This window comes from Balaenoptera physalus, assembly GCF_965194825.1.
Source record: "Balaenoptera physalus genome assembly, chromosome: 2".
Taxonomy (NCBI): domain Eukaryota; kingdom Metazoa; phylum Chordata; class Mammalia; order Artiodactyla; family Balaenopteridae; genus Balaenoptera; species Balaenoptera physalus.
The window spans coordinates 119,164,242-119,182,470 of NC_138883.1; the positions used below are offsets into that span (position 1 = coordinate 119,164,242).

General features: G+C 38.0%; 1 protein-coding gene across 1 annotated transcript in view; it reads right to left on the reverse strand.

Moving 5' to 3' along the window:
- Positions 1-18,229, reverse strand: part of PTPN9 (protein tyrosine phosphatase non-receptor type 9) — a 79,931-nt gene that overhangs the window by 24,633 nt on the left and 37,069 nt on the right. The window contains exons 3-5 of the mRNA XM_082452630.1: positions 17,646-17,735; positions 16,820-16,944; positions 12,039-12,144 (exon numbers count right to left, since the gene is read on the reverse strand). Coding sequence (XP_082308756.1) covers positions 12,039-12,144; positions 16,820-16,944; positions 17,646-17,735 — 321 coding nt within the window. The remainder of the gene's footprint in view (positions 1-12,038; positions 12,145-16,819; positions 16,945-17,645; positions 17,736-18,229) is intronic.

Sequence of the window (18,229 nt, forward strand, 5' to 3'; positions counted from 1 at the left end):
AAGTGTTTTATCTTCCAGAACTTGACTGAATGACTCTAACATTCATCTAATCAAAAGATGTTGATTTTTTAAAATATTTTCTCATCAGATTTATAATTTTGAATAAGTGGTTATCTCTGGGGAATGGCACTGGGGTGTGTGAGGGAGTGGTCAGAGACTTTTCCTTGAATTACTTTGTAATTGCTCTTATAATTTATTAAAACTAGTTATAAAGTTTGTTTTTAGTATGCATGTTATATATCAGTAAAAATTTAAATAAAAGCACATGAAAGTGCATGTAAAAGAATAAAAGTGCAAAAAGGTCAAAACAACTTTTAGAAATAAAGAATACAGGGAAGCTTGTTGTATAAGATATTAAACTTTATTATAAGGCTACAATAAATTAAAAAGTGAATATGTTGGTCTAGATGCATAGATCAACAGAACAGGGAGTCCCGAAACAGACATACTTACCATATGGAAATTAAGTATAAGATAAAGGTGTTATCCCAAATGAGTAGGGAAATAAATGTATTAGTTAACAAATGTTGCCAGGACAGCTATTTGAAAACAAATTACTTTGTCCATAATATTATGCACCATATATAATATGATATATTATTAAATATACATGTAATATTGCATATTAAAACGATAATGAAAAATTAAGAAAACATAGTAGTATGACAAAAGACACCATAAAGTTGAACAAATTATAAACTGCAAAAATGCTGGTAACACATACTTAATAATACTCTAATATTCTTAATAACAAGTCTTGTAAATCGATGAGACAAACACTTCAATAGAAAATTGGGTAAGGACTTCCCTGGTGGCGCAGTGGTTAAAAATCCACCTGCCAATGCAGGGGACATGGGTTTGAGCCCTGCTCCGGGAAGATCCCACATGCTGCGGAGCAACTAAGCCTGTGCGCCACAACTACTGAGCCTGCACTTTAGAGCCCATGTGCCAGAACTACTGAAGTCCACGCACCTACAGCCCATGTTCTGCAACAAGAGAAGCCACCGCAATGAGCAGCCCGCACACCACAACAAAGAGTAGCCCCCACTCGCCGCAACTAGAGAAAGCCCACGCACAGCAACAAAGACCCAACACAGCCAAAAATAAATAAATAAATTTATTTAAAAAGAAAAGAAAAAAATGGGTAGAATTTATGAGAAGAAAAAAATTTTTAAGAAATACTTATTGATGTGAAACATGAAAATATGCTAAAGTTAATCACTAATAAGAAAACACCAAATAAAGACATGAGTTGATTAAAATCTAAATAATCAGTGATGATGAGACTCTGGTGAACAGGATGTTGATGGGAGTATAAATTTGAACTAAATTTTTAGTGGACTATTTGGCAATATTTATCAAAACTTTAAATATGCCTACATTTTGACCCTAAAAATCTGCTTATAGCAATTTATCCTGAAGAAATAATGGGTCAAATATACAAAAATGCATATAAAATGATGTTCATTGAAGCCTTTTTATAACAACACAAAAAAAAATGGCAGGGGACACGGGTTCAATCCCTGGTCCAGGAAGATCCCACGTGCCGCGGAGTAACTAAGCCCATGCGCCACAACTACTGAGCCTGCGCTCTAGAGCCCACATGCCACAACTACCGAAGCCCGCAAGCCTAGAGCCTGTGCTCCGAAACAAGAGAAGCCATCATGGGAGGTTGGACTTGACATATACATACTAATATGTATAAAATAGATAACTAATAAGAACCTGCTGTATAAAAAATAAATTAAATAAAATTAAAAAAAAAAAAAACAGAGAAGCCACCACAGTGAGAAGCCTGAGCTCTGCAAGGAAGAGTAGTCCCCCGTTCAATGCTACTAGAGAAAGCCCACGTGCAGCAACGAAGACCCAATGCAGCCAAAAATAAAATAAAATTAAAAAAAAAAAAAAAGTAATTTACTAAGATGGGGAAAACCTACTCAGAGCAACTTAAGAAGTCAAAGATTATTTACACTTTTATTCCAGTGTCACATTTTGATCCAAATCCTCACCACAGTAACTACTTGAAATTAATTCATACTAAATAGAAATCTGGGGGACTTTTCCTGGTGGTCTACCAGTTAAGATTCCATGCTTCCACTGCAGGGGGCACAAGTTCTATCCCTGGTCTGGGAACTATGATCCCACAGGGTGGCCAAAAAGTTTAAAATTTAAAAAAATTGTTAATTTAATAAATAAATAAATAAATAATTTAAAAAAGAAATCTTAAGTGTGAGACTGTGCATTAAACTTCTACTTACAACTTTCACGAGAATGAGGATGGTAGGGGACTATATTTAAAATTTTATCTGTTCCCAATGACAGAGCAGTAAGTCACTAAGGAAAACATGGTATGGATTTTAAGGCAACCAAACTTTTATTTCATTCTCTTTGAACTTATATAGCAAAACAACAACAAAACATCTATAGTAGTTTCATTATTTTGAACCAGATAAAGGAGGACACATAAACAGCAAAAGAACATTTGAAAAAAAAGATACTACAATGTTATTATTTAAAGGAGTTCAAACAACAAAAAAAAGGATGTTATTATTTTAGAACTTCTAAATTCAAAAAAAGAGCAAAGGGAGGTGGGATTCCCGGACTCCATCTGGAGGAAGCGACACTGCACCCGCTCAGGCAGTCAGAGGGAAGGGGATGGGACCGGCGGGTGGGCGGGCAGACTCGCCCTCTCGGTGACTACGCCGATCAGGTGTGCCCTGCCTGGCCGCAGGTGCCCCTGGATGAGGCCGTCCTGTGCACCCTGACCGGGTGTGGGTGCTCCGGCCGGGTGTCAGGCCTGTGCCTCTGAGGTAGGAGAGCCGAGTTCAGGACACTGGTCCACCAGAGACCTCCTGGCTCCACGTAATATCAAACAGCGAAAGCTCTCCCAGAGATCTCCATCTCAACGCTAAGACCCAGCTCCACTCAACGATCAGCAAGCTATAGTGCTGGACACCCTATGCTAAACAACTAGCAGGACAGGAACACAACCCCACCCATTAGCAGAGAGGCTGCCTAAAATCATAATAAGGCCACAGACACCCCAAAACACACCACCAGACGTGGACGTGCCCACCAGAAAGACAAGATCCAGCCTCACCCACCAGAACACAGGCACCAGTCTCCTCCACCAGGAAGCCTACACAACCCACTGAACCAACCTTAGCCAGTGGGGGCAGACACCAAAAACAACGGGAACTACGAACCTGCAGCCTGTGAAAAGGAGATCCCAAACACAGTAAGTTAAGCAAAATGAGAAGACAGAGAAACACACAGCAGATGAAGAAGAAAGTTAAAAACCCAACAGACCAAACAAATGAAGAGGGAATAGGCAGTCTACGTGAAAAACAATTCACAGTAATGATAGTAAAGATGATCCAAAATCCTGGAAATAGAATGGAGAAAATACAAGAAATGTTTAACAAGGACCTAAAAGAACTAAAGAGCAAACAAACAATGATGAACAACACAAGAAATGAAATTAAAAATACTCTAAAAGGAATCAATAGTAGAATAAATGAGGCAGAAGAACGGATAAGTGACCTGGAAGATAAAATAGTAGAAATAACTACCACAGAGCAGAATAAAGAAAAAAGAATGAAAAGAATTGAGGACAGTCTCAGAGACCTCTGGGACAACATTAAACGCACCAACATTCGAATTATAAGGATCCCAGAAGAAGAGGAGAAAAAGAAAGGGACTGAGAAAATATTTGAACAGATTATAGTTGAAAACTTCCCTAATATGGGAAAGGAAATAGTCAATCAAGCCCAGGAAGCGCAGAGAGTCCCATACAGGATAAATCCAAGGAGAAACACGCCAAGACACATATTAATCAAACTATCAAAAATTAAATGCAAAGAAAAAATATTAAAAGCAGCAAGGGAAAAACAACAAATAACACACAAGGGAATCCCCATTAGGTTAACAGCTGATCTTTCAGCAGGAACTCTGCAAGCCAGAAGGGAGTGGCAGGACATATTTAAAGTGATGAAAGGGAAAAACCTACAACCAAGATTACTCTACCCAGCAAGGATCTCATTCAGATTCGACAGAGAAGTTGAAACCTTTACAGACAAGCAAAAGCTAAGAGAATAAAGCACCACCAAACCAGCTTTACAACAAATGCTAAAGGAACTTCTCTAGGCAGGAAACACAAGAGAAGGAAAAGACCTACAATAATAAACCCAAAACAATTAAGAAAATGGTAATAGGAACATACATATTGATAACTACCTTAAATGTAAATGGATTAAATGCTCCAACCAAAAGACACCGCCTGGCTGAATGGATACAAAAACAAGACCCGTATATATGCTGTCTACAAGAGACCCACTTCAGACCTAGGGACACATACAGACTGAAAGTGAGGGGATGGAAAAAGATATTCTACGCAAATGGAAATCAAAAGAAAGCTGGAGTAGCAATTCTCATATCAGACAAAAGAGACTTTAAAATAAAGACTACTACAAGAGACAAAGAAGGACACTACATAATGATCAAGGGATCAATCCAAGAAGAAGATATAAAATTGAAAATATTTATGCACCCAACATACGAGCACCTCAATACATAAGGCAAATGCTAACAGCCATAAAAGGGGAAATCAACAGTAACACAATCATAGTAGGGGACTTTAACACCCCACTTTCACCAATGGACAGATCATCCAAAACGAAAATAAATAAGGAAAAACAAGCTTTAAATGATACATTAAACAAGATGGACTTAATTGATATTTATAGGACATTCCATCCAAAAACAACACAATACACTTTCTTCTCAAGTGCTCATGGAATATTCTCCAGGATAGATCGTATCTTGGGTCACAAATCAAGTCTTGGTAAATTTAAGAAAACTGAAATCATATCAAGTATCTTTTCCGACCACAACTCTATGAGACTGGATATCAATTACAGGAAAAAATCTGTTAAAAATACAAACACCTGTAGGCTACACAGTACACTACTAAATAACCAAGAGATCACTGAAGAAATCAAAGAAGAAATAAAAAAATAACTAGAAACAAATGACAATGAAAACATGACGACCCAAAACCTATGGGATGCAGAAAAAGCAGATCTAAGAGGGAAGTTTATAGCAATACAAGAAACAAGGAACATCTCAAATAAACAACCTAACCTTACACCTAAAGCAATTAGAGAAAGAAGAACCAAAAAAAACCCCACAGTTAGCAGAAGGAAAAAAATCATAAAGATCAGAACAGAAATAAATGAAAAAGACATGAAGGAAGCAATAGCAAAGATCAAAACAACTAAAAGCTGGTTCTTTGAGAAGATAAACAAAATTGATAAACCATTAGCCAGACTCATCAAGAAAAAAGGGAGAATACTCAAATCAATAGAATTAGAAATGAAAAAGGAGACGTAACAACTGACACTGCAGAAATACAAAGGATCATGAGAGATTACTACAAGCAACTCTATGCCAATAAAATGGACAACCTGGAAGAAATGGACAAATTCTTAGAAAAGCACAACCTTCTGAGACTGAACCAGGAAGAAATAGAAAATATAAACAGACCAATCACAAGCACTGAAATTGAGACTGTGATTAAAAATCTTCCAACAAACAAAAGCCCAGGACCAGATGGCTTCACAGGCGAATTCTATCAAACATTTAGAGAAGAGCTAACACCTATCCTTCTCAAACTCTTCCAAAATATAGCAGAGGGAGGAACAATCCCAAACTCATTCTACGAGGCCACCATCACCCTGATACCAAAACCAAAGATGTCACAAAGAAAGAAAACTACAGGCCAATATCACTGATGAACATAGATGCAAAAATCCTCAACAAAATACTAGCAAACAGAATCCAACAGCACATTAAAAGGATCATACACCATGATCAAGTGGGGTTTATCCCAGGAATGCAAGGATTCTTCAATATACGCAAATCAATCAGTGTGATAAACCATATCAACAAATTGAAGGAGAAAAACCATATGATCGTCTCAATAGATGCAGAAAAAGCTTTTGACAAATTCAACACCCATTTATGATAGAAACCCTCCAGAAAGTAGGCATAGAGGGAACTTACCTCAACATAATAAAGGCCATATATGACAAACCCACAGCCAACATCGTTCTCAATGGTGAAAAACTGAAACCATTTCCTCTAAGATCAGGAATAAGACAAGGTTGTCCACTCTCACCACTATTATTCAACATAGTTTTGGAAGTTTTAGCCACAGCAATCAGAGAAGAAAAAGAAATAAAAGGAATCCAAATTGGAAAAGAAGAAGTAAAGCTGTCACTGTTTGCAGATGACATGATACTGTTCATAGAGAATCCTAAACATGCTACCAGAAAACTACTAGAGCTAATCAATGAATCTGGTAAAGTAGCAGGATACAAAATTAATGCACAGAAATCTCTTGCATTCCTATACACTAAGAACGAAAGGTCAGAAAGAGAAATTAAGGAAACACTCCCATTTACCATTGCAACAAAAAGAATAAAATACCTAGGAATAAACCTACCTAAGGAGACAAAAGACCTGTATGCAGAAAACTATAAGACACTGATGAAAGAAATTAAAAATGATACTAACAGACGGAGAGATGTACCATGTTCTTGGATTGGAAGAATCAACACTGTGAAAATAACTATACTACCCAAAGCAATCTACAGATTCAATGCAATCCCTATCAAACTACCACTGGCATTTTTCACAGAACCAGAACAAAAAATTTCACAATTTGTATGGAAACACAAAAGACCCCGAATAGCCAACACAATCTTGAGAAAGAAAAACGGAGCTGGAGGAATCAGGCTCCCTGACTTCAGACTATACTACAAAGCTACAGTAATCAAGACAATATGGTACTGGCACAAAAACAGAAATATAGATCAATGGAACAGGATAGAAAGCCCAGAGATAAACCCACGCACATATGGTCACCTTATTTTTGATAAAGGAGGCAAGAATATACAATGGAGAAAAGACAGCCTCTTCATGTAAAAGAATGAAATTAGAACACTCTCTAACACCATTCACAAAAATAAACTAAAAATGGATTAAAGACCTAAATGTAAGGCCAGACACTATAAAGCTCTTAGAGGAAAACATAGGCAGAACACTCTATGACATAAATCATAGTAAGATCCTTTTTGACCCACCTCCTAGAGAAATAGAAATAAAAACAAAAATAAACAAATGGGACCTAATGAAACTTAAAATCTTTTGCACAGGAAAGGAAACCACAAACAAGACAAAAAGACAACCCTCAGAATGGGAGAAAGTATTTGCAAATGAAGCAAGTGACAAAGGATTAATCTCCAAAATTTACAAGCAGTTCAATATCAAAAAAACAAACAACCCAATCCAAAAATGGGCAGAAGACCTAAATAGACATTTCTCCAAAGAAGATATACAGATTGCCAACAAACACATGAAAGGATGCTCAACATCACTAATCATTAGAGAAATGCAAATCAAAACTACAATGAGGTATCACCTCACACCAGTCAGAATGGCCATCAAAAAATCTACAAACAATAAACGCTGGAGAGGGTGTGGAGAAAAGGGAACCCTCTTGCACTGTTGGTGGGAATGTAAATTGATACAGCCACTATGGAGAACAGTATGGAGGTTCCTTAAGAAAGCAAAAATAGAACTACCATACGACACAGCAATCCCATTACTGGGCATATACCCTGAGAAAACCATAATTCAAAAAGAGTCATGTACCACAATGTTCATTGCAGCTCTAGTTACAATAGCCAGGACATGGAAGCAACCTAAGTGTCCATTGACAGAGGAATGGATAAAGAAGATGTGGCACATATATACAATGGAATATTAATTACTCAGCCATAAAAAGAAATGAAATTGAGTTATTTGTAGTGAGGTAGGTGGACCTAAAGTCTGTCATACAGAGTGAAGTAAGTCAGAAAGAGAAAAACAAATACCGTATGCTAACACATATATATGGAATCCAAAAAAAAAGGTTCTGAAAAACCTAGGGGCAGGACAGGAATAAAGATGCAGACATAGAGAATGGACTTGAGGACACAGGGAGGGGGAAGGGTAAGCTGGGACAAAATGAGAGAGTGGCATGGACATACATACACTATCAAATGTAAAATAGATAGCTAGTGGAAAGCAGCCACATAGCTCAGCGAGATCAGCTTGGTGCCTTGTGACCACCTAGAGGGGTGGGATAATGAGGGTGGGAGGGAGACGCAAGAGGGAGGAGATACAGGGATATATGTATATGTATAGCTGATTCACTTTGCTATAAAGCAGAAACTGACACACCACTATAAAGCAATTATACTCCAATAAAGATGTTAAAAAAAGAAAAAAAGAGAAAATTTTTGGAATGCAGTACTGGGATGGCTGAAGGAAATAGATACTTGTATTTCTTGGTGACAAGGTAAATTTTTTTCCACTTTTATGGAGGGTAACCTAGTAATGTATAAGAGAGATTAATAATATTCATAATCTTTAGCCAAATAATCCATGTCTTAGAAATACTTTCTTAAAATAATTTAAAAGAAAAAGCTAAAATGATCATAATAGTATTATTTAAACCTGAAAACAATCTGAATAATACAGAAAGATGGTTAGATGATTAAACTGTCTATGATATATTAACTTACCAGGTTATTGTGACTCTGTTAAAACTGACAAGTAGAAAGTCTATGTTGTGGAAAGGAGAGACTATTTAGTATGCAAAACTGGAAAAAAAATAGCTATCCATATGGAAAAAAAAGTCAGATTCCTACATCTCATACCATACTCAAAAATCAACTCCAGATGGATTAAGGTCTTAAATGACAAAAACAAAATTTTTAATTTTTAGAAGAGAATAGCTTCTCAAAAAGTTAAACGTAGAACTACCACGTGATCCAACAATTCCACTTCTAGGCATATACACAAAAGAACTGAAAGCAAGGACTGAAACAGATGCTGTAACACCAATGTTCATAGCACCATTATTCACAATAGCCAAAAAGTGGAAACAACCCAACTGTTTGACAGATGAATGGATTAACAACACGTGGTATATACAAACAATAAAATATTATTCAGCCTTAAAAAGGAATGAAATTCTGATACATGCTACAATATGGATGAATCTTAAAAATATTATGCTAAATGATCAGACACAAAGGACAAATGTTGCATGATTCCACTTCTATGAGGACCTAGAATAGGCAAATTCATAGCGACAGAAAGTAGAATAAAGGTTACCAGGGGCTGTGGGGCAGGGTGGGGATATACTGATTAATGGGCACAGAGTTTCTGTTTGGGATGATGAATAGTTTTGAAAATGGATAGTGGTGATGGGTTGCATTGTGAATGTACCTAATGCTACTGAATTGTACATTTAAAATGGTTAAAATGGTAAATTTTGTTATGTATATTTTACCACAATAAAAAAAATCACTAAAAACATTAATACACATGGTGGAATCAGTGGTACAGCAGTAAAATAAAATAAAATAGCTAATATATTTTCTCTGACTTTGGAATAGGGAAGGACTTACAATGCAAAACATATTAAGCAGAAAATAAAATACAGAGTCACTTAACCATACTAAAACTAAGAACTTGTTAGTCAAAAGGACTTTATAAAAAGTGAAAAAACAAGCTATAAACCGAGACAGTATATGTATGTATATGTACACACACACACACACACACATACACACAGAGAAATAGACTAGTACAAAACTACATAAATGGATGATAGGAAAATGGGTAAAAGCCATAAACAGGCATTTTGCAGCAGAAGAAAACATATATGGCCAATAAATATATGAAGAGATACTTAATCTCACTAATAAGAGAGAGGTAAGTTATACCACAAGATACCATTTTATACCCACTCTATTGGGAAAAATTAAGAAGTATGACATTATCATGTATTGGAGAGGATGTGGAAATTTTACACATGGCAGGTGGGTACAACCACTTAGGAAAACAATTAAACACTATCTTATAAAACTGAATCTTCCCAGACCTTATGACCCAGTAATTCTATTCCTAGATGTATACTCTAGAGCATGCATTTTCTTTTCTTTTTTTTTTAAATATTTATTTATTTATTTTGGCTGCACCAGATCTTAGTTTTGGCATGCAGGATCCTTTGTTGCGGCATGTGGGTTCATAGTTGTGGCATGTGGGCTTCTTGGTTGCAGCATGCACACTCTTAGTTGCGGTATGCCATGCGGGATCTAGTTCCCCAACCAGGGATCGAACTCGGGCCCCCAGCAGTGGAAGTGCGGAGTCCTAACCACTGGACCACCAGGGAATTCCCTTAGAGCATGCATTTTCAATAGAGGTGATATCACCCCCAAGGGGGTGAAATTAGTTCTGAGGAGAGTGGGGAATGGGAAAAACAACCTAAACATACACACTCTTTTTGTGCATAAAGCACAGATATACATTCAGTACATCAAGATATATACATTAATACATTCAGTACATCAAGATATATATATTATATCTGTGGTATTAAAATTTCATTAGAAGGACAACAACTGGGGGTGGGGGGAGTCTAAAAAAGGCTCCTTAGTGAGGCAATAATGAAAAATGGTTGAGAAACACTGCCCTAGAGATATTCTTGCACACATGCACCAGAAGACATGTATAAAAATGTTCATAGCAGCACTGTCCATAATAGCAAAAATCAGAAAACGACCCAAAGAGCCATCAAAAGAAGTGGATAAATAAACTGGTATATTCATCAATGGATGAGGAATTAAAAGGTATAAATCCTTCACCCATCAATAAAAAGGAATGAATCAAAGCTAAATGCCACAATAGGAATTTTAGTAATACAATCACAAGTGAAGTCCCAGAAAACAACATGCAGTATAATACTCTCTTTATATAATTTCTGTTGTAAAGCTGTAATAGTAAATAAACACTTCTAAACATCTAGTTCCACAGTACTCCCAAGTGAGGTCCTGGAACAAAGACTGCACAGACTCCTACAGGACTTCCCTGGTGGTCCAGTGGTTAAGACTCTGTGCTGCCAATGCAGGGGGCATGGGTTCAATACATGGTGGGGGAACTAAGATCCCACATGCCACACAGCTTGGCCAAAAAAAAAAAAAAAAAAAAGACTACACAGACTCCTAGATCAATGTTTTTCCAACTGCAGGTTGTCACTCAGTGGGTCCTGAAATCAATTTAGTAAGTCATGACTAACATTTTTAAAGTGTTATAGAACAGAATAATCAAAATGATTGTACAGAATAAAAGTAAAGCTTGTTTTGTGAAACTTTTTGTTTTATAAATATGTACACACACATACATACAGCTGTATGCTCGAATTCTGAAATCTAAACAGCTCTGAAAGCCACTAGTTTCTTTTGTAAGTTTGGTGCAAAAATTCATGGGACAGCAAAATCTGACCTGAAATCCCATAAGGTATTTATAACCTTTGTTCTTCTCCAAAGGTTATGATATGAATAATACATTTCATTGCAGAAATATTTGATATCAAAGTGACATACAGACCATATTATCTTTTTTTTTTTTTTTTCCATGTTATCTTTTAAAGTTCAAAGTATTAAATAACATCTCTGGACCTAAGAGTTTGAGGTAAGAGATTAAGAACCTATCTATGTATATAACTTTACATGTATATATATAGTTAGTGTACATATAGTGATACTATTGTATACTAAGTTGCAATGTAAAACATATTTCTGACTAGATTGAGGCAAAAAGTCTGCAAGTTACTGGTTAGGTGACATTTTTCATAAACAATGGCCATACCTAGCCTTCATTAATTCTTATTCTACAAAACTCCCGGAAAGAGACATCCCACTTTTATGACTCAGTGTTCCTGTGTATTTTATTTTAATTCCTCCCACTTTACTTTTAAGACTGTTTCTTGTTCTGAGGAAGCAGATATTGGTCATCATTTACAGATGACCTTTAAACTGAACATAATGTCTGAAGTTTACATCATTCCTAAATCTCATAAAGAATAGAAAAAAATCACCCTAATCATTGAAGGGGGGGTTGAAAGGGCCATTTCACAGCCTTACCTTCAGCAAGTTTAGGACTTTCTTGCCAAGATCCAGCTCAAAGTTGGCATAATTAGAACCGCACATGTCATAGATAAACACCAGTCCATTCCTCTGAGTTTCAAAGCTGTAAAGCAACCATTGAATGAAAACATTTATAAGTAATAAGATGGATGAGGCAAATTGAAAACCTGGGTCAAAAACAAAGACACAGAGAGTGTGGGACACATCTGGGACTGAAATAATTGCCTTCCTGAACTGGCCTGAACTTTTGTAACTGGCCTTACAAAAAGAATTTATAATAAGAAGTATATATTTGGTCTTTGACCCTGTTTCCTGGCAAACTTCCTAAAACTTAGAATTTCCAGGAGAGCGAGGAAGGCATCCATTGCTATATTAATGAGGTGACTTTTAGAATGCCCTTAGATCATCTAAGGATGGGGCTGATTGCCAGAGGAACCAACCACGTGACTAGAAAGGGTTGGGACTTCCAGTCCCATCCCCCCCACACACTCAGGAAGGGCAGTGGGGCTGGAGATTGAGCTCAGTCACCAATGGCCAATGATTTAATCAATCATGCCTTGTAATGAATGAAGCCTCCACAAAATGCCAAAAGGATGAGATTTGGAGAATTTCCAAGTTGATGAACACATGCAGGTGCAGGGAGTGTAGCCCTCTCAAAGAGGGAATGGAAGCTCCATGCCCCTTTCCCCATACCTTGCCCTCTATGCATCTCTTCCATCTGGCTGTTCGTGAGTTATACCCTCTTATAATAAATTGGTTATCTATTAAGTACAACATTTGAGTCTGTGAACCGTTCTAGCAAATTAATCGAATCCAAGGAGGGGGCGTTGGAACCTCTGATCTATGGTCAGAAGCAGAGGTGACAACCTGGACTTGCCACTGGCATCTGAAGGAGGCAGGGGACAGTCTTTTAGGACTGAACCTTTAACCTGTGTGATCTGAGGCTATCTCCAGGTACATTGTGTCAGAGTTGAAATGAAATGCAGAACACCCAGTTCATGGGGGAGAATTGCTTGGTGGCATGGAGGGAATACCCCACATGTTGGAATTGGAATTATACTTATTGATGCGTATTTATCCAGATTCATCAAGTACCAAACTCACAGGCTGAGAATGTTCCAGAGCATCTAGGTTATCAAAATTTGAACTGTTTCCTCCTATATCTCTGAATCTGCCTATCCAAATTCTATACCATTCTATGTTCAACTCAAAAGTTTCCTCTTCCGTGAAGGTGTCCCTGATAATTGTCACCAAATGTACTACCATCCTTCACCCCCTTGAAGCCCCATAAATCTTTCTGTGGATTTTTCTTGTGGCTCTTAATGTACTCCCACTTTGTGTAGCCATCTGAGTCTCTTCTAGAGGGCCAAAACAAAAGTTTACCTCATAACCCTCAACAGTCCCCAGCACAGTCCTTGCAAACAGATACATAATAAATGGTCACAGATTTGTAATTCAGTGGGCTAGAAGCCCATCACTAAAAAAATACTTTAGGCCCATAGAAAACTGTAAAGCAAAATTCTAAGCTCAATGATGGTGTATTTGTCTCTTATGACTTTAATGGAGGAAGAGAATAAACCCACAAATGGTCTTTGGAAGGTATGTTAAAAAGTAGATTAAGAGGTAGTGAGCCTATTACCAGATTGAGGTTAGGAACATGTGAAGATACAAAAAGTATTACTCAGTCCCATCTCCTTAATTCCTAAAGATTTCTCAAAGCTGCACTCTTCCACGAAGCCTGATCCTTACCTGCTTCTGATCTGCACACCTAAATGGTTGTTCAGAATAAATTATTTGATTGGACTACTCACTGATGATAGCAACAGTTTCCACATTTATTTACAACTGAGAAAACTTTTTGACACAAAACACATTCTTGAAATCAGACGTCTCAATGTTATTTTGTATCCTTATTTTTTTTTGCATCACCTCCTGGAAGCCTCCGTATCTTCATCCTTTCAACAGAATACAAGGCAGAAGCACCTACCCATGAAGCAGCATTTCAAAAACCTCTGAAGTAGGGCTTCCCTGGTGGCGCAGTGGTTAAGAATCCGCCTGCCAATGCAGAGGACAAGGGTTCAAGCCCTGATCCAGGAAGTTCCCACATGCCGCAGAGCAAACGAAGCCCGTGCGCCACAACTACTGAGCCTGCGCTCTAGAGCCCGCGAGCCACAACTACAGACGCCCGCGTGCCTAGAGTACGTGCTCCGCAACAAGAGAAGCCAACGAAATGAGAAGCCCATGCACCGCAACGAAGAGTAGCCACCGCTCTCCGCAACTAGAGAAAGCACGCACGCAGCAAGGAAGACCCAACGCAGCCAAAAGTAAATTAAATAAATTAATTAATTTTTTAAAAAAATCTCTGAAGTAGACCCAAGTTTCTCCAGCAGACTTAATTTCAAATGGCCCTTAACATGATAAAGTGAGTGCTAAATCTTGTCTCCTTTTTTCATGACCCCAGAGAGACTGATTCACCAAGATCAAAGATTCTGTTCAATGAGTGGCACATTGAGTAGACTATCCAGATCTAGAGACTTCCCTTTTCTCCACAAGCTCAACAGGGGCCAAACTCAAAGAATTACAGGTTTTCCCCTCACAGCTCCAGCCTGTGGCAGGATACTAAAACAAAGAGAAGTCAGTGCCAGGGGAAATAGAATTTAATAAAAAGAAGCTATGGTGCATAATGATGCAGGTTCTATATTCCTAGACCTGAAATTGCTCATCCTTTGAAGGCACATGAGATAAATACAAATGCAATAGCATTTTCACTTTTCTGGGTACAGAAGATGAGGTATACAATAATAGCGCTAGTTCCCTACCAAGAATAATTGCTTCCCTACCCTACTGAGTTTGATTCCTGAGCTAGGATGTTACTGGGAACACCAAGAAGATTACCACAGTCCCTGACATTTGTTTCAAAATAATCTAGGGTAAAGGGATGGGTGAGGGGCTATCAATGAAAAAAGATTGGTTACAGATCACTTTGAAGAAGATGAATGAAAGGCATGTGAAAGTTGATGACACCACTTCCTCTCCACCATGGAGATTTGGGAATTTCCCATTATATAATGTTGAAAAGAAGGTTCCCTGCCCTCCTGGAGCTTACCATCTAGCGGTAGATGAAAAAAACATCAGTATAAGATAAATGACATCGTAAGGCCATGTATAATTAGATACGAAATGATTGGTATTAGTAATAACTGCGATTAAAGTCAGAGTAAAAAGAATTTTATGACAAGTTGGAGTGGTGAGGGAACCAGTCACAGAAGTTGGGCCTTAAAGAAAGGGGACGATTTAGTGAAGAGGAAGGGTTTCCTCCTCTTCCATTCTGGTTCACGGTAACAAAGGAAAACAAGAATTGCTACTCACTAGTGAGAATATTTCATTCGGAAAAAAAAGGGTTCACATTTACTTACCTTACATGCACCCTCTGAATAATGAGGAGTCACTGAGGGTTTTTAAGAAAGGGATGGACATCATGAGAACAAAGTTTTAATTACATTTACCTGTGTGGTATTCCTATGGGATTCAATACTCACACTGGAAAAAGCAAGCTTTGGCCACTGTCATGCCTACACGAGAGCTCCAACTCTCTAAGCTGCTCAAAGAGGAAGCCAATGCTAAATTTTCTGGTAAAAGAGCCTTCCATTCATTCCCCTGAGCTAAAGAAACATTTCAAAGGGAACTATACTCTAGAAATTATGCCTGAAGACCAAGCATAAGAAAGAAGAACTGAGAAATTCCACATTTCTGACTGGCTGCTGACCGCTGGTCCTCTCTCCTTAGTAACTTCTCTTTTTCAGCATAATGCTGTGTGTGTGGTTTGGATGTATCTCCCACTGAACACCACCAGCAGAAGCTAAGTATATGAAAGTATTAACATTAACAAGGCAGCAACAAGTGAACTAGACAGCTTCAGACAATCCTTTGGCTATTCCCATCCTCTAAGTCCAGAAGTATGACTGAAGTGCACAGTTGTCTCTCACTATCTCTGGTCTCAGCCCTCGATATATCACATCTAACCCAGAGGACCAGCCAATGACATTGAGAGCAATAACAAACTGTAAATGGCAAGCACCAGGAAAAAAAGAAAGTAAAAGAGAAAGACAACATAGTAGGGTGCAAATAGCTCTGACCAAGAGTGAAGAAACCAGGACCTTAGACCTAGCTGGATCAATATGTGATGACTGTAAAAGAGCCACAAAACTTCTTGGGGCTTCAGTTTCTTTGTCTATAGAACAGTGATAATACTATTTACATAAGAGCAGGGAGGGAGACACAACCTGAGCTGGTTCTTTTGGCTTATGCACCTATTTATAAAAATGATTTTGCTTAACTTATACTCTTGGACTCCTCTCTCCTGAATGTTGAGTCTCAAAATCCTCTGCATTATTCCTATTTTACAGACAAAGAAACTGAGGCCCCACAGGGTCTTCAACATCAGGGGAGAATGATCAGAAAGAACCAGCACAGGTCATTTCACCTTCACTCCCTTTCAATATGTCATTCTCAATACACTAAGAATTGCTAGTTAACTAGCTTTCTCAGCTTTTGTTACCCTGAAATACAGCCAAGCAGGTAAAGATGCAGAATACCCATCATCTGCATAGTACCTGGAAACATGCCAAGCCCTAAAGACATGGAATGTTTTCCATTCATGGCACTGCCCAGGGCACATCCTAGGAGCATAGTGAATGCACTGCTGAGTTTAATCAAATCAAACAGTGTCACTTTCCCATCTGGATGTAGAACACCCAAAAGATAATTTCCATGCTCACCTATCCACAGCTCTGTCTAGCAAGTAAAACAGAGCCTGAAGTACCACATGTTGGACTGACTTGTGGGGATGATGTAATCTGGCAGTGAAGAGGGCAATGGAGGCTCCTGTTGGGTCCCGAACATTCTAGAGCAAACAAAACAAGAAATATTTAGAAATCAAATGGAAAATCACAGAAATCACGAAGTCCTCTTATATCCTGCACAAAGGTTTGTTATGAAGAGAATAGATGCTGATAATACTTCTCTGACTTGCATCGATTGCTCCAGAAAAGGAAGAGAGCTTTTTATCATCCCATGTCTGATTCTCAGCACCCCCTGGATCATATTCCTGTGGTAGGAAAAAACCACATTCTCTCAACTCTTCAATTACAGAGAAATTAAACAATGGTCTACACTGGCTGCCTAGCTAATTTTCCCAGGCAGGATAGCAAAGAAATAAGCAACAGGAGAAATCCATAGAATACAACCATGGTTTCTATGCTCTGCCTTAAAAGTACTGCTGGATACTTACTGGAAAGTTGGTGGTCTCTAAGTGGAGAGAGCTTGCATTAAATAAGGAAGGATGGGCCTCTGACACATTGTATACCCATCCCAAAAGCCTTGACTAACCTTAATGGACCAGTGAAGAAGCTTTTCTAAATGTACTGTACAATTGATTTTCAATTATTTCAATTATTACTAAAATAATTTTATGCCAAACTTCACATCTGCTCTCCACTGTTGAGACTCTCTGATTCAGGATAAGATATCTAGGAACAAAGTCCAAAGAGAACAGCTACAGAAGGAAATAACAAGATACTACAAGAGGGGTTCATTAATACTCACTAAGATGGTGAATTTTCCACTAAGGATCTCAGAACGGAGAGGTTCCTCATGAGGTTTCAGCTTCACAATGCCCTCCTTCCTTCGTGTTTCCTGAAAATAAAAAAAGCAAGATGAATTAATATAAAAATACTGTACACCCATGACAGCTTTATGTAACCACCAAATCTCAGAGATAAGGGATTTTAGAAATCAGCTTACTGAATCATGAATTCCTTTGTAACCCCCCTCTAGGCCAACTGAGTGTTGTCAGAATTCTTGTCCAATGCCAGCTTATCAGCCCCTTTGGGCTTAGGATTTTTTCTTTGAATCAGTGAGAATCCTAACCCTGAAGACCAACCACTATATATCAATCATTACAGTGCAAGGTCAAAGTTCTTAAACATGCAGCAGCACTGATATTAAAATATGCACCCAAAACTGTCTGGAAACAGATATCCTAACACATCCTCCAGGCTTAGGCCTCTCCTGTCTTAAATAGGAGCCATCCCTCCCCTCAATATACTCTCCAACAACAGCTACCATGACCTCATTTTAATTCATCTTCACAGCCAGATTCTTTAAACTCATCCTCAGTTCCCTCACAC